This window comes from Zootoca vivipara, chromosome 15 (genome assembly GCF_963506605.1).
Source record: "Zootoca vivipara chromosome 15, rZooViv1.1, whole genome shotgun sequence".
Taxonomy (NCBI): Eukaryota; Metazoa; Chordata; class Lepidosauria; order Squamata; family Lacertidae; genus Zootoca; species Zootoca vivipara.
Genome location: NC_083290.1, coordinates 32303362 through 32325935, shown reverse-complemented (window position 1 = coordinate 32325935; position 22574 = coordinate 32303362). Strand labels below are relative to the sequence as shown.

The 22574-nt window shown below is 44.1% G+C and overlaps 1 protein-coding gene across 2 annotated transcripts; it reads left to right on the top strand.

Moving 5' to 3' along the window:
• Positions 1-79: 79 nt before the first annotated feature.
• On the top strand, positions 80-22139 carry FAM118B (family with sequence similarity 118 member B). Of its 2 annotated transcripts, none has more exons than XM_035138984.2 (10): positions 80-223; positions 2397-2504; positions 3462-3511; positions 10305-10388; positions 11162-11414; positions 13805-14032; positions 16886-17014; positions 18281-18566; positions 19905-19961; positions 21527-22139. In XM_035138984.2, the coding sequence occupies exons 4-10, from the start codon at positions 10312-10314 to the stop codon at positions 21544-21546; spliced, it is 1050 nt and encodes a 349-aa protein (XP_034994875.1). In that variant the 5' UTR covers positions 80-223; positions 2397-2504; positions 3462-3511; positions 10305-10311; the 3' UTR covers positions 21547-22139. The 2 variants fall into 2 exon arrangements, with proteins under 2 accessions (XP_034994875.1, XP_034994874.1); XM_035138983.2 differs by having other exon boundaries at positions 2392-2504.
• Positions 22140-22574: the final 435 nt, after the last annotated feature.

The window sequence follows — 22574 nt, the reverse complement described above, 5'->3', positions numbered from 1 at the left end:
TTTACTGCAGTAGGGAGACTTGAACTTCGGCTTTCGGCTAACGGAAAAAGGAGAAGAGGAAGTGCACAAGAAAGTGCGCCGGCGGCGTGGGAGGGCGGGAGGACACTCTAGCCCCGTCCTCTCGATGCCTAGGCGGAGACAGCGGGCGCGAGAGGGAGAGAGATGCGGTTGCTTCCTGCCCGCTGTTTTGCTGCTGCTGTTGGCGGTCGCGCTGTCCTGGCAGGTGAGTCGTCGTCCTCTTCCTCCGCCGCCTCCCTTTCCCAGGCGTCCGGAGGCATTCGCAGCCGCAGCTGAAGCCCTGAAGGGGTGCGGGGCGAGAGGGAAGCCAGGGGCACCCAGAGGGGCTCAGCCGGTTTCGGTGGGGAACAGCAGCTGCGGGTCGGTGGGAAGACGGAGAGGGAACAGCCTCCGCTTGCTGCCGCCGGTGCGGCTTCTTGCAGATCCAAGGAGAAGGCTTGGCCAGAGGCTTCTCTGGTTGCATTGGGCAGCCGGCCTCCTCCTTGCAGCTGAAATTGCGGTAGCCCTGATTCCTATACTGTACTCCCCTCCAGGGGATAAATTTTCCCATTATCTTGATTCCCGCCCCCTCATTCCCTATAATATGATAATGTTGTGCATTAGCCGTCATCTGCTCCCACCGTTTTCCAGCCTTACTCTGGAGGAAGTGTAATTCATTGTTAATCCCACCCCCTCCCATGAGCTTTAACTTCCACTTAAGTGGGTTTAGGGATGTATCTTAAACAGATTTCGATTTGAATTCTTGCAGCTTTTTTCCTTTTTTTGGTAGGATATTTCTGTGCTGCTTTTTTAAAAATTGATGTTGTATATATGTTGCATTACATGACGGTGAAGCATTTCCTCACGTGTGTAACTGCATTTTTCAAAGCCTAGGTCTGTCTGGAGTGTCTCCGGATAAATGCTTCTTGTTTTGAAATGGGTTCAGTGGATTGCTTTCAACCCTTGGTATAAACGGTGATCGCTTCGGTCTTTTCTTTACAGCTATATTTCAAAGCTTACACTGCCAATCCTTAATCGACATGGTATCAGCATTCTACCATATTTCATTATGATAGTAATAAAGGGGAAAGAGGGAGGGAGGCCCACCATTGAGTTTTGTCATTGCACACTGGTGTGTAGGGAGCTCTCTGTTTATGCTCAGGGGCCCTCTTTTCCATATCATGTTCATGGCTTAAATGAAGCTGCCTTTGAGGATCCTAGTCAGCTGTTTTTCTATACAAACACTGCCTGATTCAACAGTTACTGCAATTTCAGACAGAGTGAAGAAAAAGAGCCCTCCAGCTCCTGGCTAGAATAGAGTAGGTGACTTTTAATTGGGACAATGGACACAATTACAAATGTAAGATTTGTGCCCTCATAGTAAATACTGCAGGTCCAAACTTCACCTTCAAAGCAAATTTGCCAAACAGGCCATCAAATCCACCCCCTGCATTAAGGCAGGATTCCTATAGCTAAAGTAGGAATTGGCAACCAGAAGCCCACGCAGAGACATGTGTTTTACACTTTGTGGTACTAAACTTTGGGGAATAAGGGACAGGGGTTGGCCCGCCACCTACAATCTTCTCAGGGAGCATCTGGTAAAACACTTTGCTAATCAGGGATCTAAAGCAACCCCAAACACAAAGGTTAGTCCAGCTTTTTTATTGAAAGCCCTGAAGGAAAGTTTTCAAATGTTTTTAGTTGAATCTTCCTTCCTGATGACTTCTTTTGCAAGATTCAGAATGAGGCAGATGATTGACCCTAAAATTCAAGCTTCCTTCTCTCCCCTTAGTCTTGCTCCGTATTTGCTCTCTTTGAGTAGGCAAGAACCATTGCACGCACATGTTTGCTCCTGTAGGCGAGCATGTGCTCAGTCCTGCACAGACAGCCACAATTATTTCTTTTAAAATGCTGTTGGAGAAGTGATGGTTGCTTGCTCATAAATAGCCTCTTGCCTGGCTGTTTGTGGCGAGCAAAGGGTACCTCCGGGTAACCAGGCAGGCATTAGTGCAATACAAATCCTGAATTTGGATTTGAATGAGCAAGTGTGCTCATAACTTTTATGAGTTGATCTGCAAGCCAGGGTGACACACCGCCTCCTCTATGTGATCATATCCACACTTTATGCATCTGCCAAGGTGCTTTATAAAAATGAACAATGTGTTTTGGCACAAGAATTAATAGGAGCCATGGAAGAAACATAGTGGAATTGCGGGGGAAGGACCTCATTAGAATTTATGCTTCCCATCATTGTGCAGAAAAATGACTTCATTATGGAAAATATATTTTCATTCATTCTTCTGTGGTGTGTATTTGTCTGTTGTGCGGAGGGTTTAAAAGCCTCTTTTGAAGAGAAGGCTTTCTGAGCTGAAATTGTATTTTCTTTCTCTCCAGTGCAGGAAGTGGAAAAACTTTGTAATAAGAAAGTCTCCATCAACATTGGGCTGGTTATTGTTCTGGTTAATCCTGAAACTAAGAAATTTATTCTCTTTCCATCCTCTGCAGCAGTAAGTAATCTCTGGTTGTTGTCCTCCTTCCAAAAAAAAAAGGGAAAGAGAACCAGAAGAGCATGTTGATTCAGAGCATGAGCTATGAGCTAGAAGTTGGCAGTTCAAAGTTCAACTTGTTCATAAACCAGAGGCGGGGAACCTATGGTCATCCAGATGTTGTCTGTTTCCCATCCCCAGCCATTCCTGGCTATTGGCTGGGGCTGATCAGAACTGGAGCTCAACCAATATCTGGAGGGCCACAGGTCACCCTGCCCCTTCCCGACTTGACAAGTGTCCATCAGATTACAATTTCAGCCTTTCTAGTAGTGGGCATTTCCAACCACTCATTAAACTACAAGACCATCTACACCAGGCATTGCCAGACTTAACCATCCATATGTTTTGGGACTACAACTACCATCATCCCTAGCTAACAGGACCAGTGGTCAGGGATTATGGAAATTGTAGTTCCAAAACATCTGAAGGGCCAAGTTTGGCCATGCCTGATCTACATGATGAGTAAAATTAAAACCTATTAACTCATTTTTTTCCAGATCAATGCCTGAATAAATGAATTTATTATAAATATTATTAATACTGATATTAAGTATCTAAATTCACTGAGACCTGCACAGCACACGTGTTTGTAGCCTTTCAATCTGAGAAAAATAATGATCATAGTCAGGGAATAGAAGTAACGTTGGAAGCTGCCATTGTGAGTCAGACCATTGGACTATCTAGCTGAGCATTGTCTTTATAGAGTAGATCCTGTGTTTTGCAGGGTCCTCTGCTTTTAAGGCAGGAGTCGCATTGTCTAATGAATTGTAATGTTTAATTCTGGATGAATGTTTCACAAAAGAAACAAGATAGGCTCCTGAGTTGCCTCGTCTCCCCCCCCCCCTTTAAATTATACGTATAAATTTGAGTAGAGTTTTCAGATTGCTGACATCAGATTTATCTATTTCTTTTATCTAGCATAACACCGGCTTCATCTCCCTGTGAGGACGACTTCTCCTCCTAAAAAGGTAAAAGGTCATGTGCAGAATACACGGTGTTCTTAGTTTTTATCTTTTTTAAGAATAAGGAAAAGAAGCTGGAGCTTTTAGCTTTGGAAAACATTTCTTCTGGAGGCCCATCTCAGATATTTCCCAATGTGTTTTTGAAAAAAAACACATGCAGGCAAGGGACCAGAGAATTGTGTCCCAAGATGTACATCTCTGCACTGAAACTTCATCTGGCAAAGGTCTTCATTCATCTTGGGCTCTTCCATTTGCCTGTTAGCAGGTGGGCTCTGGAAAATGCAAAACTAAATCAGAGATGCGGAACTCCAGCTCCCATCAGTCCCAGGAGGAATGAACAGGAATGATGGGGTTTTTTAGTCCAACAACATCTGGAGTAGCACACAGGACCTGCATGAAAAATTACCAGGTGTCTGTTGTAACTGCACAAGGACATAGTTACCTGTATCCCACCACAAGTATCCCGTTGCCCCCATTTCTCATCCCCCTTCTCTTCCACGATTCCAAGAGCTTTCTGACAAGTGATAATTATTCCAGGCAGTGATGCAGGGCAGAAAATCTCTTGTTTTATAAGTTCATCGGTGGCAATGAATGGTTGCAAATTGCAACACACATTATTAGGCAAGATTGGCAGTTTCAAAGTTTTTAGCATTGCTTGCTAACCGCAAGTAAAGTATTCTTGATTAGATCATGCTCTAGGGCATGAGAGTGGTTGCCAATGCAAATTACTCTTAATCTGCACAGAGTTTTCCAATTCAATTTTTTTCCTGAAAACCCCCATCACTGATTGCAGGCGTGTCAAGATTTTAAAGCACTGTGTGGCTCATGGCTGAGTTCCTCACCCTAAGGCGCCTGTTCTTCGCCAGCTTCCGTCTCTGTACCCTTTTCAAAAACGCCATTAGGGCAATGTAATGTAGGAGGTACCCTTAATGTATTTTAGGTGTCCTGCTCCCCAGTGACTGTAGAGAAATCCTGTATGGATATGTCAAATGTCATTCTGTTTTCCAGTACAAGGCAGCACAAGGCTATAAAGCAGAGGTAGGGGATCTGTGGCCTTCCAGGTGTTTTAGGGTTCTTTGGGCCTCATCCTGCATGACTAACAGGCAGACATGATGGAAATCCAACAAAATAGGGAGGGCCACAGACTCCCTATCCCTGGGCTAGAGCAATATATGCAAGCCATTATTGGCCAGAATGGCAGTGAAATAGGACACCTAAGGAAATTGTGCAGCTATTCCACTGGGTTTTAAAAAGTTGGATTTTCACAGCCTTGGGGAGAGGGGAAGGAAGCTGAAAAGGGGGAAACGGAGGGAGATGTTTTGTTCACAGCATTGTGCAGATGCGCTGTAAAAACTTTAGTGAACAAAGTGTAGATATGCCAAAGGATATGCCGTATATACAGATGAGTATTTGCTCAGCTGCAGATGCTTTGAAAGTTGTTGCTGCTGCAGAAAAGGCAAATTGGTTTTTGTTTAAAACCACCTTGCCTCTTCAGCTGGGTGATTGTTTTCATTGCAAGTGTTAAAAATGATGAACCTTGATGAACTAGCCCAGGGATTCCCAAACTAAGGCCTGGGGACCGGATGCAGCCCAATCGCCTTCTAAATCTGGCCCGCGGACGGTCTGGAAATCAGCATGTTTTTACATGAGTAGAATTTGTTCTTTTATTTAAAATGCATCTCTGGGTTATTTGTGGGGCCTGCCTGGTGTTTTTACATGAATAGAATGTGTTCTTTTATTTAAAATGCATCTCTGGGTTATTTGTAGAGCATAGGAATTCATTCAATTTTTTTTCTAAATATAGTCCGGCCCCCCACAAGGTCTGAGGGACAGTGGACCGGCCCCCTGCTGAAAAAGTTTGCTGACCCCTGAACTAGCCTCTGCTTCCCTCAAGCAAGTTGAGCCACCCAGCCTATAGAAGAGGGGTCAGAATTTAAGGGGAATAAAAGTGGTGAAAGGAATGAAAAGTGGAAATTTAGGAGAAAGGCACCGTGCAATAGTTAGGGAACTTGGGAGACAGCAGGGAAGGTTGAATCATGGTAACTTAAGTGGTTGGCATCGTGCAGTTGTTAATGAACTGGGGGAGATAGCAGGGGAGGGAGAAGTAACTGTGACTGACAGGCAATAGAGTGGGAGTGGGATGGGAAGTAATAAGAGATGCTTAAGAACGTCTGAAACCGGATTGATAAATGGAACAGGCTGAGCCGTCTGGGAGATACCGGGACCAGGGGAGGGGGGGGGCTGAATTAGATGTAAGTGCTTAAATGTTATTAGGATATAAGAAGTAATGTTTGATTTTATGGATATTTTCGGGAATTAATTTTAGGCTAAGGGATGAAATAGAAGATGGTTAGTTGGGAAATTAATTTCTGGGTGAGGAATATTTGATGATTAAAGGTGATGTTGAAAATGATTTAAGATATAATATGAAAATTGCTAAGATGGAACTAAAAATGGACCCAGGGAGGGGGAAGTCGAGGAAGTCCACAATGTTAAGTAAAAAGAAAGATTGTTGTTATTGATACGTTTTTCTTCTTCTTTTTCCTATTCCTTTTTGTATTCTTTTTTGCTGTTGTTTTTAAATTTATTTCTTGTATTTTTTTGTATGCTGTATTTTTTTAAAATGAATAAATATCATTTAAAAAGAAGAAGAAGAAGTTTGGAAAAATTAGGAAAACTGAGAGAAACTGAAATTGACAGATTTCCACATTTCTAACCAGGAAGTGTACTACATCAGTATTTTCATTTGCTTTCTGGTTAAAAGTTATTTGCATATAGCAGGCACGGTTCTCTTTTAATTACTTGTATTGCAAAGGTTATGCTTGGGGTTTTTTGTTTTTCCTGTATTCTCTGAACATTAAATACTGTTTCCTCATTTGTATCTGTTTCGAGGCCAGTTACAGATTCTTACAAATCTATTTAGCTCCTGGCAACATTACTCATGCAGCTAAAAAATAACAAGTTGTTCCTTCCGGAAGCATTGATTTTCCTGAGTATGATCTACTTTAACAAGTTTGCTTAATGCTTTATTTGACTTGTTAAAAGCTAAAATACAGGGGGAAGTGGCTTCACTTTTTCATTTTTGCAAGTTGCTTCCATGTTTTTTAAAAATGTTTTGTATAGATCTGCTTGTGATGGAGCAAAGAACCTCTCTTACGGTAGATAACTATAACCTCATACGGCTGTGAACAAATGCACCAGATTTTTACATTCTTATTAGCATTTATAAGAATCATGGTATAATTAGAATTTTATTACGAGCTGTTTTTGTGGGATAGCTATCCTTTTTAAAATAAATAAATAAATAAAATAAATCACTTTTTTATTCTATCCACTCTCCAGATAGCACAGAGTGGCAAAATGGATCTATCCCATTTTATCCTCACAACTCAGTGAGGTTGCGAGAAAGTGACTTTTTTTTAGGCTGTCCAGGGCTCCCGGGACAAACTCTAGCACTCTTATCTACCGCACCCTGTGCTGGCTGTTAGCCATTACTGTAACTTTCTGGAACCTAAACTGTGAGTTAGTATCAAGGGGTAAGCCAGAAGCTGAAGTGACCTGAAGGAGAGGGAAAGATTCTCTGCTTCCTGAAAAAAATCAAGGGCTCTTTGATTCACTTACTTGATTCCCCCTCGTGCAGGGAAACATATCATGTACTTCAGATTCCCACAGGTAAATGAGTTGCGGGATACTCTGAAAACACCAGTGACCTGGGAATGACTTGAAATAATAAGTAATAATAAGTAATAAATAATAAGTAATAAAATGTTGCAGAAGACATCCTGAAATTCTGCAGTCGTGTGCTCAAAGGAACACATAACAGGCACAAAATGTTCAGAGGATGTGGCCAAGCTGCCTCTGACCCCTACTACTCAGCTATAGCTTTGGGGGAATGGCTGTAGAGCACCTTTTTTGCATTCTGACAGTCCCAAGTTCAATTCCTGGCCTCTCTAGGTAGGCCTAGAACAGGCATCCCCAAACTTCGGCCCTCCAGATGTTTTGGACTACAATTCCCATCTTCCCTGACCACTGGTCCTGTTATCTAGGGATCATGGGAGTTGTAGGCCAAAACATCTGGAGGGCCGCAGTTTGGGGGTGCCTGGCCTAGAACCATGGAAACCCATTGCTAGTCATTGCAGACCAGGCACCCCCAAACTGCGGCCCTCCAGATGTTTTGGCCTGCAACTCCCATGATCCCTAGCTAAGAGGATCAGTGGTCAGGGATGATGGGAATTGTAGTCCAAAACATCTGGAGGGCCATGGGTAGGCAAACTAAGGCCTGGGGGCTGGATCCGGCCCAATCGCCTTCTAAATCTGGCCTGCAGATGGTCCAGGAATCAGCATGTTTTTACATGAGTAGAATGTGTCCTTTTATTTAAAATGCACCTCTGGGTTATTTGTGGGGCCTGCCTGTTTTTTTTTTACATGAGTAGAATGTGTGCTGTTATTTAAAATGCATCTCTGGGTTATTTGTGGGGCATAGGAATTTGTTCATCCCCCCCCCTTTTCAAAATATGGTCTGCCCCCCCCCCACAAGGTCTGAGGGACAGTGGACCGGCCCCTTGATGAAAAAGTTCACTGACCCCTGTTGTAGACACTAGTATTGAGCTGGATGGACCAGTGGTCTGGTTTAATATAAACTAGCTTCCTATGTTAATGTCCTCACCATTCCACCCCCAATCTAGGTCCCATCTGCACAAAGGGTTTAAACCAGTATTATACTACTTCAAACAGTCATGGCTTCCCCCCAAAGTATCCTGGGAACTGTAGTTTGTTATAAGGGTGCTGAGGGTTGTTAGGAGAAGCCTGCTACAGTTCTGAGTTCCCTGGGTTGTGTCTCTATGAGGGGTCTAGGGATCTCTGAACAACTCTTAACAAAGTACTGCTCTTTGGGATAAGCCATGTTTGAAGTGGTATCATGCTTTAAATCTATCGCGCAGTTGGGGATCCTTGGTGGACAGCTGGTTATATGAGGGAAGACATTTTCTAAGGCCTTGGAACAGAAGCAAGCAAATGAGCTTGGATAGCTCAGTCTTCAAGATAATTTTGGTTAGTGAGAAGCGATAGGCAACATCTTCTCAGTGGGAAGTTTAATCATTTCTGTGTTGTTGGTTTCCTTGTGAAGAAGTGCATTGGGTCTCAATGTAATTTCAGCCCTTGGTAACTTGGTCAAAGGGCTGATCCTTCGTTCTCACGCAATCTCCCCATTCTCTGCTTCTGCAGAGCAGCCTTTTCTGCCCTGGCAAACAACTAGCAGAGTTAAGTTTCTTGACTCAAGAATTAAGAGCTTCTTAAGAGCAGTAATCCTTTGCTAATAATAGCTTTTTGCTGGGTTGGCCAGGTAGAAAGGAGGACAAGGACTCTTTGGGTGGATGTGCAGAAGAAGGAATTTTGATATAATGTGTTCAACTTGTCATAGGCATCTTTTACACATGCTACAGAATTGGGGGGGGGGGTAGAAAGAATCCTGAAGGAGTAGAACAGATTGAAACATTTCAGACTGCAGGTAGGGATTCCATTGTTAAGAGAAATTGGTAGAAATGCAACAGCAGATATCATTCAGTGTGCAACTTAGTGGTTAATTCTGTTAGTGTTGAAGTCAGCAAACCAAGCTGCAGGTGTTGCTTGGCAACCAAGCAGCGTGGCATGATCTTCACTGAGTTAGCATGTGCTCTGATAGTTCTGAGGAAGTTTTTCCTCTGTGTGTTTGGTTGTATGTCTCTGCGTGTTTGGTTGTATGTATGCCTGAAGCAAGAGAGAAAAAACCTGTGTGTTCCCTTTTCCTCAAATTGCACTGTTTTTGTCCAGTTTGCCCAGGAAAGTGTTACCAAGGCATTGGGCTCCATCTGAGTTATTTGAGTGACTTTTGCTCATGGTATTTATGTTGAGCATTAAAATATGGCGTCTCCCACCTGCAGTCTGAAGTAGAGCAGACTGTGCTACTTTCACCTCATTCTATAGAAGGGATCCAGAAAACATGGTATGTTTAGACTTTCAAAAAGTTTTGGGCAAAGGATTTTAGGTTTGCAGAAAAGTTACTGGTAATCATAGGATAAGGGGACAAATCATTTAATGTATTGGTGACTGGTTAAATAATATGAAATATATAATCAGAATAAATGGAGAGTTCTTACCATGGAGGGATGTAGAAAATGGAGTACCCCAAGGATTTGTATAGGGAGCTGTGCATTTTTTAAGCATCTTTATAAATGATCTACTAGAGTTGGGAGTGAGCAGTGAGCCAGATTTGCTGATGACACCAAACTGATTGTGAGTAACTCCAAAAGGATATCTCCAAACTGGCAGAATGAGCAGTAAAATGGATAATGTATAAAGTGATGCATGCTGGGGCAGAAAATCCTAACTTGACATTTATCATTCTGGGGTCTGAACTATCAGTGATTGACGAGGAATGAGATTTTGGAGATGTAGTGGATGGAGATGTTGAACCAGTGTATGTGGCAGTTATGAAAAAGGCGAATGTTATGCTAAGTATCATTAGGAAAAGGACTGAAAATAAAATTGCCGTGGTATTCATACTATAATTTGAAACTGGCCCCACATTTCCTGAAGATAACCTTTTGCATTATGCATTGCATGGTGTATTTAGCAACAGAGGAGAGACACACTGCAACAGGTGATGTGATGAGAGATAATGGGCTCAGTGTGTTTGTTCCTCCTCGACGAAGTTGTCTGGGTAAACTTTGGCAAATTTATTCTTGCTCAACGTGCAAACATCCCAGGTTTCTCTTTGTAACTTTGCCCTTCCATCGCCTTTCATTTTTCCTTTTCTTTCCAGAAACTGGATGGCTTCTAATGTGAGCCTGAATCTGGATAAAGAAACGTTGCTGGAGGATGGGGTGCCACCTGCCAAGAAACCTAGGTAAGCAGAGCCTGGATTCCCGAAGAGCTGCTGCCTGTCAATATCAACAGTACTGAGCTAAGATGGACCAGTGGCCTGATTTGGTTCCTATGAGCATGCCTAGATACTGGAAAGTGCTGTTATTAATAATGACACAAAGAAAGACAGAGAATCACAGTCAAAAGTATAAAAGAAGATCAAGATAACTTCCATAACGCAGGCTTGGGTGGTTCTACAAGGTTAGCTAGTAACTGTGCTAATATACTTGCCTCTTCAGATGGACCCAAATTTTCCCACAGACAAGGGGAAGGAATCTGACACGGAACAAAATTCTAGCAATTTTTTCTATACTAGACCACACTCGCTCTCTCAAGAGATCCCAGGGTGGTTCTTTGGTGCCCCCATGTTGCTTTGTTAGCCATTTGTACAGCCTGCTGTTAAGCTGAAAGAACTAAGCGAATATTTGACATTTTGAAAAGCTTGCCTTCACAGTTGCCTGGCGTGAATCCTTACTCGGCCAGTGGTCCTCTGCAAGCTTAGCTACCGTATATGGGAGTGGTAGCCAATGTAGTGCCCTCCGAATGTTGCTGGAATGCATCTCCCATCATCCCTGACCAATGGCTAATCTGTTTTGAGATGATGGGAGCATCTGGAGCCCAACACCATCAGGAAGGCACCCCACTAGCTAGCCTAAGGGCCTTGGCCGTATCGGCACATGTCGAGCCTTGTTCCCTATAAATTTCTGCATGCTGATGGCAGGTCATAGACATCTTTCCCTCTCTTTTTGGTTGCAGGAAACTGTTGCCGAGCCTAAAAACCAAGAAGCCCCAGGAGCTCGTTCTGGTGATTGGGACGGGCATAAGTGCCGCAGTCGCTCCCCAAGTGCCAGCCCTGAAGTCTTGGAAGGGCTTGATCCAGGCCCTGCTGGATGCTGCTATAGACTTTGACCTCCTGGAAGACGAGGAGCGGAAGAAGTTTCAGAAATGCCTCCGCGACGATAAGAACCTCATCCACGTTGCCCACGACCTTATCCAGAAGCTGTCGCCAGTGAGTCGATGAGCCACAGAGCGAAGGGTTTGCAAGCTTCAGGCAAAAAAGTGTTAATAGATTGTACTGTTTTGTGCGGTGGTGGAAGGGCCTGCCTCTGTTCACGGCACCGAGTCTGATAGCACATGCTCTTCTAAGCTTTAGGACAGGGGTCAGCAAACTTTTTCAGCAGGGGGCCAGTCCACTGTCCCTCAGACCTTGTTGGGGGGCCAGACTATTTGGGGGGGGGAATTATGCAAGAGCACCACGAGCCCCTGTGGCTGCTTACCTGTGTCTTGCGAGCCGCAGGGGCTGGTGGCAGTGGCGGAGGGATGATGAGCAGCACGTGGAAGGTGTCTGGAGAGGGGCTGCTTAAAATGGGAGCCACTTGAGCACTGCTGCTGCTGGCACCAACTAAGCCCAGCCCCCTTCCTCCTCTAGGCAGGGTGGGAAGAAGCCAGGAGGAAGGAGGGAAAGGGCTCCGCCGCCGTTGCCGAGGGAGGGAGAGGGAAAGAACGTGTGCACTGGCGATCCACGCGGCGATCCACGCGGCGATCCCCGGACCATCCACGGGCCAGAAGGCAATTGGGCCTGATCCGGCCCACGGGCCTTAGTTTGCCCACCCATGCTTTACGAACATGGGAACCTGTGTTATGCTGAGTCAGATCACTGTTCCATCTAGGTCAGTGTTGTCCACTCTGACAGGTAGCACCTCTCCAGCAGATTTTCCCATCCCTGCCTGGAGATGCAAGGGATTGAACCAGGGAGTTTCTGTGTGCAGATCAGGGTGGATTTGATTTAAATCAAATCGAATTAAATAATGATTTAAATCACTAGTCATTAAGACTTGATTTAAATCATTTTTTTAACAGACAGACTTATTCTTGCTGGTATAATCTTAATATTTACAACTGGATGAAGGTTTCATTTTCGGAATAATAAATTTTCAGAGTAGCATTTACAGTTACATCAAAAATTACTGATTTGGTTATACTATTAGAAATACATAGACAGATAATTATGAAATTATTGTGAGGTTTAATAAGTTAACTGTTTATATTTGGACAACATTTCTGCTGTGCTTTATTGGAAGGAGAAAATAATCATTTCCTTAATAACAATTTAAACAATTTATTTAACTAGAACAATAACATTATAGCATATGTATCCATGTTTGTTAACTGATGTGGTTAAACTTTTTTCCATTTTTTATAAAAAAACAAATCCTTATTTCCTGATGAATAGCCTTTGGACTATAATGTAACTTAAATAGAAAATTATCTTTAGAAAGATTTTTTCCTCCAAAAGCATCTTATTTTAAACATCAGATTTAAATTTTAAAAAATCCATTTTTAAAAAAATCATTGATTTTTATCTACTCTGGTGCAGATGCTCTATGTCTGAGCTATGACCCTTTCCCTTTTGTTCTATGCTTTCCCTTCCCTATAAAAAAACCCCGTATCGGACTGGGCAGAATGCATCATCTTTCCTCCAGTCTGAAGACCTTCTATCCCGCTGCTTTGATGGGGCTTGCAGTGGTCTCCTGTTCAGGTTCCCAGTTAGGTCCAACAAGGCAGCATGAGGCATTCCAGTCTATTGTAGGGAATTGAGGCAGGCAGTTAGGCATCTGTCCGGTTTCAGGGAATTCAATCCCACCCACAGTGGCAGCCAAAAAGCAGATAAACAAGAGTTCTTACCATGTAATTTGTTCACTATTCACAGAGAGAGACGAAGGAATGCAGCCTCCCTAAGATAATGGCATTGCTCCAAGTAAAGTCCCACCCCCTCCATCTCTCCTATTCTACATCACCCCTGCGTCGGCTAATCTGAGCTTTCTACCTCTGAGCTTTCTGTTCTGCTGCTCTCAATGCTCGCCTTTTCCTGGGAGAGGGGAGTGATTCAGGAATGCTTTCCAAGGACACCGAGTCTGTCAGCTGTCTCTCCCCTGGTGCTTCTTTTTCCTGCTGCTACTCTCCCAATATTTCCCAGCCTCTCCCCTCTGTAGCCTCTGAACTATGCCCTTCTGCAAACCACTGTTCTGAATCTATACTGTCCTCCTCTTCTTGAGAAGGTTCAGTGTCCAAGCACTTTCTTGGGCTGTTGGACAACCCTCTATGGTGTGATGGTTTGGGCAGAAATAGGACTCTAATGCAAGAATTGCAATTCCAGTAATGTGATTTTCTGTGTTTACTCGGAGGTAAGCCCATGGGTGTTTTCTCGCAGGTAAGTGGACACAGCATAGTAGCTTAATTCCAGCTGTGCCTCTGCTGAATCTCAGCAAACAGTTCAGACAACTGTTTATGCCTCACCCATCTCAAGTCCCCTGCTGCTGTTTTTTTTTAATGGTCGCTTAATAAAATAAATACAAATAAATCGATTCTGATCTTAGATCCCCCCAATCTTCTTGGCAGCGCACAAGCAATGTCCGTTCCACGTTTTTCAAGGACTGCCTATACGAGGTCTTTGATGACCTGGAGTCCAAAATGGAAGACACCGGGAAACAGCTCCTTCAGTCCGTGCTCCACTTGATGGAAAATGGCGCTCTCGTGCTGACCACAAACTTTGACAACTTGCTGGAAATTTACGCGGCAGACCAAGGAAAGAGGCTTGAATCGCTTGACCTGACCGATGAGAAAAAGGTAATTGGCGGGAGCTCATGCCTCCGAATGGTGGCCAGTCTAGCGTGTGAGCCCATTCATTTCTCAATGGTGCCCGCAGCTCAGGCCTTAAGTGCCATTTTAGCTGTTGGCTGTGGTGGTAGAACACACTGTGTTGTGTCACTTTCAGTAAGAAGACAGGACTAACCCCAACACTGTCAGGCAGGGGGAGAGAAGAGAAGGGAGGCAGGGTCCCTTCTAAATGGTGTTTTCCTCCTACAGTGGCACATTCTATTATAAAAAAGAGGGTTGGTTTTTTTTATTAAAAAAACCTATTTCATTAGTGTGAGGGACAGGGGCTATCGCGAAGTCCCTCCCCTCCTGAGTTCCAGCCCAGCCCAGAGCGCGGCTGAAAGCAGGGAAAGCTCCAGCTCAAGTGGGGAAACAGGAAGTGGTGTCCAAGGCTCTAGCAGGGTAGAGGAGCCATCGTCCCAGGTGGGACAGGAAGGAGGAAGAAAGGGGGGCAGACCCATCCCCCCAACTCCGGAATTGCGCAAAAAGCGTAGGGGAAAGAGGATGGGTCTCCCCAAGTTGTTATGCTGGCGAAAGACGCGCCAAACGCCATTCGGAGGTACTGATTCAAGCTGAGAAGATGTGTCTCTGTAAATAGCTCTACCTTTAGCACTGTAAATACGCAGCACCAATAAAAAGATAAAATGCAGAGCGGTGTAGAGTCGTTACTCTGAAGTAGCCCCATCCGGCCACTGTGACAATTAGTTTTAATATTTTCAAAAAATATTGGGGGCTGGTTTATCCTGGATTTTACTCTGTGAACTGCCCTGAGATCTTATGATGGAGGGTGGTCGGCAATTAATCAATCATTCAATTAATTAATTAATTAATATTGCTAGACGAGTCAAGAGTACCTTTTTGAGTTTATCCAAAGCAGAATCAATTAATGTAACTTTAATCCAATACTAAAGCCCCTATATGCATCCTTACCGAGCAGCCTCTTTCACACACACACACAAATGATTACACCCCGCAGCTCTGCTTTCTCTCGTAATCTTCTCCTGTCTGCAAGTGTTAATACTCATGGGAAGTTCCTTTTTCCTTTTCCAGTTCCCAAGGCTATTAATGCACTTTGGCAAATTCCAGGGGTATTTATGGTGTTGACTTAAAGTGGAGCTTAACAAAGTACCCTATAAAGTTAGAAGCAACCTGGGAAAGCTGCCTTATTCTGAGGCAGGTTAGCTTAGTATTTTCAACGTGGAGTGGCAGCATCTCTCTAATGTTTCAGATGGAGGACATTTCCAACCCTGCCTGGAGAGGATGAGGATTAAACCAGACATCTTCCGCCTGCTCTACCACTGAGCTTGGGCCTTTTTCCAAAGTTCATCCCTGTTTTCAGCTTCCAAAAGTTGAAATTCCTATAACCAGCTCCTCTTTTGTTGGAATAGACCGAGTGCCTGGTTTACTCCAAAAAGCCATGTAAACAGCAAAAGGAGAGTTATTTCTTGCGAGTTCCTTTGCCTACTAGGCAAAGTTTTCCATGCACGTCCTTGATTTCTGTTTCCTGTGTAACTTTTCAGTGTGATAATACTCCTGACTGGGGCAAGGGAGACTAAACAGAAGATGAGCTACATGAGAATGAAATGTTAAACACAATAAATCGTGGAAGTGTAATGATAGTACCTGTTGAAGTGCATTTGGAAAACTTCCCCTGTGCCAAACTTGGTTTAGAGAAGGCTCTGCAACTCCTATTTTAGGGAGGGAAAGTACTAAAATTCAGGGAAGGAATGTAAAGAGAGCTGGGGGAGAATATTGCCCTACAGTGTGCAATTCTGAATTTAGTTTTTTGCCTTCAACAGTCATGAATGTACTAGTGGGTAAAAACCCAGAATGGGATGCATTTGTGCCAAAGAAGAAGAAGATAAAATTAGATAATAATAATAATAATAACATTATGCTTATTAAACAAATGGACCTAGAGTTGCTTATTGTGTGCTTCCAAAATGCAGAAAACAATATTTTGAGCAAGAAACGGAACAGCAAAGATTTGAAGAGTAGGTGCTGTTCCACTAGCATAGCAGACTTCTGTTTGCACAATGCAATTTCCCCTCTCCTGCAGCTCCCAGCACACTCTGAAAATCTGCTGTTTGGAGAATTGGAGAATTCTCCCCAGCAGAGTCTCCTGCTGCACACAACATTGTAGAGAATCCTCAGAGTGGAAGAGATGGACAGGTGCCGCACTGGCGATGGATCTGGATCTCTGTTTTCATTAGCTCGAAACCTAGTATACAGGAAAGGGCTATAGAAATAAAAGGCAACTGGAGGGTCTTCCCTCAAGAAAGTCTTTAGGGGGGGGGGCAAATGTCAATGTTGCGCAGCAATGTTGACTCAAGCTGTAGCAGTCAAAGGATCCCATTCTTTACCCTGCGTGGGCTGCAGCTGTTGTCCCACCATAATCCTGAGAACATCCTTCATAAAGGAACCCATCTGTGTGCAGCAGCATGGGGTCTGATGCCGAGAAGTTCAGATAAATACTTCCCTGGGCTGAGATAGCTTGCATGTGTGTGAAATTTATTGTGTTTATAGATAACGAGAGCCCTCCCGCCCACCCCTGAGGCAGGAAGTCTATAAACATATTTGCAGGGTGCTCAGTTCCTGGAATGTGGGCTTGAAAATAAATAAAGGCATTCCTTCTCTTCACTCTGCCCTACTGGCCACTCACTTCTCACTCAACCAAAGCCCAGTAGGTTGTAGAAGCCAAAGGGTTCTAATTTTTTGGGAGGGTTCTAATTTTTTGGGAGGTTTTTAGCCAAAGGGTTCTAATTTTTTTTTGTATTTTTTGGGAGTGTTGATGCTGAGCGCTTCTTTTGAAATCCCATACAGGTGCTGGAGTGGGCGCAGGAGAAAAGGAAGCTCAGTGTCCTACATATCCACGGTGTGTACACAAACCCCAGTGGGATAGTGCTCCACCCAGCCGGCTACCAGAATGTGCTACGCAACACAGAAGTCATGGTGAGATTTGCAGCCGTCTCTGGGCCTTGTTGTCTCTTGCTGAAGGACAAGTGCTGCCAGTATATAAGTCCGGGATAAGGACTCTGTGGCCCTCCAAATGTTGTTGGACTCCCAACTCCCATCAGTCCCAGTCAGCAAGGCTGTTGGTTGGGGATGATACAACAACATCTGGAGGGTACCATTTCCTCATTGCTGACATGAGTATCAAGCCCTGAATGCTTCAAAACAACTAGGAATGTCTTCTAAAGAACCTGCCAAACAAGACAGGTTCCCTTAAATATATAAAAAAAGTGATTGTGCATAAACAGACTTTACACATGTGCAGCGCCTGCTTATGCCAGGTGTGCATACTATGAGTACAAGTCTTATCTGCACTATATTGGTTTTTAATTCAAATGTGCGCACACACACACGCATCTTCTTGCGTAATTAAGTCGCATATTAACTTCTTGTTTATGCATACAGAGAGCTGGATCAGGATATAGAGTTGATACCAATTAGTGCTTTTAACTATCAACAAATTTAACAGCTCAGTAGCAAGTGACTGGAATGGCAGATGGTCTGATGCATGAAGGCAACTGCACAAACTGGAGACATCTGAAAGCATCCCTCTATAGGGAAGTTTTTAATGTGTGATGTCTTACTGTGTTTTAATTTTGTTAGCAGCCACTCAGAGTGACAGGGCTAACCCAGTCAGGTGGGTGACATACAAACAATATTATTATTATTATTATTATTATTATTATTATTATTATTATTATTATCATCATCATCATTGCTACTACTACTAATTTATTGCACTTGAGGCCAGAAAGGAATTATCAAGTTCAGATTGACTAGTGACTCGACGGCTTTTTGTTTTTGTTTATGTGTAGATATAAGGAGAGTTAGACTTCTCCTGTCCACCGTGGCTTCTCTCAAAAGTGGGCAAGGCTTTGCTGGGCTTTCTAGCCACTCAAATCAGGGATGAGGACGTTGTAGTGCTCTTGTTGATCCTGAAGGATTGGGGAACCTATGGCTCTCCAGCTGTTGCTAGAATCCAACTCCCACTAGCTGCAGCCCACACGACAAATGGTCAGGGATGTTGGGAGATGGTAGGACACCTGGAGGTCCACTGGTTCTTCATCCCTGCATCATATAATTCTTGCTTTTGTTACATGGAGCTAGCCAAGCTGACCTTTGGGTTCCTTCCAATTCTAAAACTCCACAGTCCTAATGAAAGTCAAGATTCTGTACACTTTCCCTTTCCCCTTTTCTTTCCTAAAGCAAGAGATCCAAAAGCTGTATGAAGCCAAGTCGTTCCTGTTCCTGGGCTGTGGCTGGACTGTGGACGATACAACTTTCCAAGCCCTCTTCCTAGAAGCTGTGAAGCACAAATCTGATCTGGAGCATTTTATGCTAGTGCGCCGTGGGGACGTGGATGAGTTCAAGAAGCTCCGAGAAAACATGCTGGACAAAGGGATTAAAGTGATCTCATACGGGAACGAATATGCAGATTTGCCTGATTATTTTGAGAGGCTGGCAAACGAAATCTCCAACCGGGGTCGAGCAGGTAAGAGGACTGGCAGTCTTCCTAGTGCAGGGAAGGGGAGCCTGCAGACATCCAGATGTTGCTGAACTCCAGCTCCCATTAGCCCTGACCATTGACCATTCCATCTGGGGCTGATGGGAATTGAAGTCCCAAACCTATCTGTAGCCCTCTAACATTGCGTCTTTTATTGGATTTTGACTTTATCACATTCATAACTCATGTTGCTTCCCTTTAACTTGAGGTGGCCTAGAAGGGATTCCCCCTGGGTCTGTTGTCTAGGCACTCACCAGATCCAGATCTGCTTAGTTTCAGCCAGGTTACGGCCTCGCATGCCTTCAGAGCACTGAAACTTATGTGTGGGCAATACGAATGTGTAGTACCGGACCCACAATTTAGCTCCCCTGAGCACCTTTGCTTTCATTGAAAACAAAAAGCAAGAAGCCAGACAGGTGAACAAAGTAAGACTTTTAGAGGTTGGGTGGAAAAAGAGGGGCTTCTGTGTCCTGTATTTCTCTTTGCTCCACCTCATCGTAGCAAAACCAGCACAATGTATGCAAGCTGTATACATTAAGCAAATTAAGTGCATTTGCACAACTTTATACAAGAGGTCAGAAGCATGGAATGCTTCCTGCACCGACACACTTGTTAGCTATTTGTGATTATGAAAAATATGTGCCTTACACAAATAGTTGAAAATAAATCTTTGCTTGTCAGGCTGACAACAAGTATTATTTGCAAACTCCTCTAGGCAGTCTAAATTGAGTCTCCAAACCTCTCACCTTCAAAGTCATGATAGAACAAGATTACTAACCAACCCCCAACTGCCAATTGTCAGCTACCACCTCCTTTCTCCAATACCACCTGTTCTTTGTAAAATAAATATATTCCCAATGAAATTCCAGAAGCATGGAAAGCTTCCCACACCAACACACTCCCTTTCTATAATGAATGACAGCTTAGAATTGGAAGTTGCCAAAAGGGACAGGACGCAGCCTTTCCAAAGATTCCTGTGGGTGTCTCCTTGTCACAATATTTTAAGCAAACGACTTACCACTTCCCGCCCCCCATAGTACCTTTTATAAATGGGCTCAATCCAAAGGGAAACTATTCTGGGGGGAAAGGGGTTGTATCCCACTAAGTTCTACTTGGGGTAGAACCATAGAAATGCCTGAACCCAAGTAAGTCAAGACATGTACTCCCAACGGGTCTACTCAGAGTAGGACTAGCATCGGCTACAACTCAAGACTGCTGGTGAAGTTTGGGAGGCTAGCATAGATGCAAGATGCTCTCACACATTTTCTGTGGGTCACTGCTAACGTGTCACCTCCAAATAACTTTGATTCCCAACCCCCTTTCCAGGTCCACCTCGGGAGGGCCAGCTAAATGGTGTGGCTGCAGCGCACACGGAAATCAAAGGTAGGGAGCTTACTTAATACTCGACACTCCTTAAGGCCAGCTCTGGAGAGACAAATTTTGCTAACCTGCAGCTACCACCACCCACCCTGAATTGGGTGCTCTCTCATGCATGATAAGAGCTCATGACTTAAGAAGGTATCTTGCAGAAAGTGGAAGATTCCTTAGTAAGAATGTGTGAGGACACCTTCCTGCCTCCAAACTGCAACATGCAGTGTTCAAGCTGTGGTGGTAGCAGGCTTCTGGAAAGGAAAGCAGTAGTGAGACCAGTGAGGATTCGTTCTGCAATTCGTGTGGGCTAATTTGAAAATTGTCTTGTTTCTTAAGGTGGAAGGTTTTTTTTAAAAGGGAATTTCCACATTATCACAATTCAGCTCGGCCTGGGTAAGAACTTTGTTAAAGCTGGAAGCAGTGGGACGCCTTGGCAGCTAATTTTGCCAGATTGCGCCAGAGAAGAGGGAAGTTGTGGCCCTCCAGATGTTGTTGAACTCCCAGTTCACATGAAACCCAGCCAGCATGGCGAATGGTGCGGAATGATAGGAGCCGATAGGAGAGCAACAATATCTGGAGAGGCAAAGATTCCCCTTAGACCATAGAAAATCCTTGTGGAGTGATACTTAGCAACTGAGGATCCTATCTGGCATTCTCTTATCCACTAGCACAAGGGCCCTAACACCAGTGGATCAGAGGTTAAAGAATGTGCAACACTTGGGCTAGTGGAAACTTGTGCAATGGCCGATTCTTGTGCAATCTGTTGCCCAACCACCTTTGGTAGTGTGCTTGTGTTCTCCTTGTGTGACAAGCATACCGCTAAGCAACTTCTAACTTAGCACTATGTTGGATGCAACTTGCATCCATTTTGAGCCATATTGTTCCAGATTAGTGAATCCTCTCCCTCCTTATGGGCATGGGAACAGGAAGTGCACATTATAGTTGGGATGCAACAGAGCATGTGCGGCAAGTGTTCCGATGTCTTCCTGTACCCATTGCAAGGCTGAATAACACTCCACAAACCCCTGTGCAGGCATTATTCCTGAATTGGGAATGTAAACACTAGCAGGGAATGTAGGGAGAGCACACATGCTAGCCCTGCTCCTAGCCTTCCCGTCTGCGCCAGCTCCAATGTTTCCTACCACCCACTCAAAAAAAAAAAAAACCTCTGTGTTGAATGGTGGTTTGAAGGGGCTTGCAAGAGCCTTTGACCTAGTGCTCTTAGGAGCCTCTGCATAATCATGAGTCTTGAGCAGGTGGGGTTCATACTCACATAAGCCTCTAAGCAGTCAGGTGCATGTGGAAATCCCCTTTAGACTTCCTGCTCAATGCTGGGAGGTCAGGGTGGGGATGCACGCCCCCAGTGCCCCTTAGTTGTGCTTTGAACAGGGCCAAGCCTAGTCCCAAATGTTTAAGAATGGAAGCCATATGAATAATGTGACTTAATACGGAGGGGGGCATTTGCCCAGTCACATGTGATCTTGAGTGTCTGCCGTTTTAATTTCTCCAAGAGCTGGTTTGTCATCCAACCCCGTTCCCCCTTTTAACCAGCTCCTTTTGTTACTAACCCTCTCTAGTTGTCCATGGGTTTTGTTAGGATCTCTCCTACTGCCTTCGGTTTTAAGGCCAGTGTCCAAAATATCCGCCCAGGTGACATCTGAAGACACTAATTCTACACAGGGTACAACAGGCGAGAACGCAGAGCAACACCGTCGTACAGGTTAACCCTTCTGCTAATGATTTAAAAGCAAGATGCTGACAAGCTCCTTGTAAGACATGACTATCTCAAACGTTGCTTAGGGAAGAAAAAGCGCTGCCTTTGCCGCAGTTGGTTCTTGGAAGGGCCCATTTTTTATTATAGCTGCTGCCCCATCAACATGAAACTGTAAAGCATACTTTTGGACTCGGCAACTCGTCTTGGACCCTTTGGATCTGGGCATGGAGATTTGTCTTATCAATGTGATGTCGTGTTTTGTTTTGTTTTTCTATTTAAGGTTGTATCTGCAGAGAGATCCGTCCTCTCTCCCACTGAGCAAGAGTTTGCTACTAGTGCTTTTGTATTCTGTAAGGGTTTCAACTAAAATGCAAGCATTTTTTAAAAAAATTACTTGAAGCTCTAGTTTTCTAAGTCTTTTCTTTATACAGTGTTTTATATGTTTGGAGCTATAATAAAAAAAGGATGTTCACTTATCTCTGGCTTAAGAGTCACTTTAGACAAATTCATGGTGGAAGCGATGGCTAGAGAGGCAATGTATGAAGGGTGGGAAAGTGATGTTACATGTGGTGCAGTTTTCATCTGCTGCAGCAGAATTCCTACATTCTCTGGATTGTATGGAAGCTCACTGGTGACATGAAACTGGGCTAAATGAGAGGGTCTTGTAAGCCTTCTTCTGGGAAACAAGAGTTGAGGCAACAGACTTTAAATTCACAAACCAGCCACTGCCACACATTAAAAGAAACCTCTGTTTGCAGAGGATCCTGAGGAGCTTTCAAAGATGTACATCAGGTTCACAGAGAACTTGCCTGCAGCCATGCATTGCAGGGAAAAGATCAGCAGGAAAGGGATCATCCCTAGGAAGCTTGTTGCCTGGTCTCTTGGAAGCTAGCTGAGGGTTTTCTGGAACA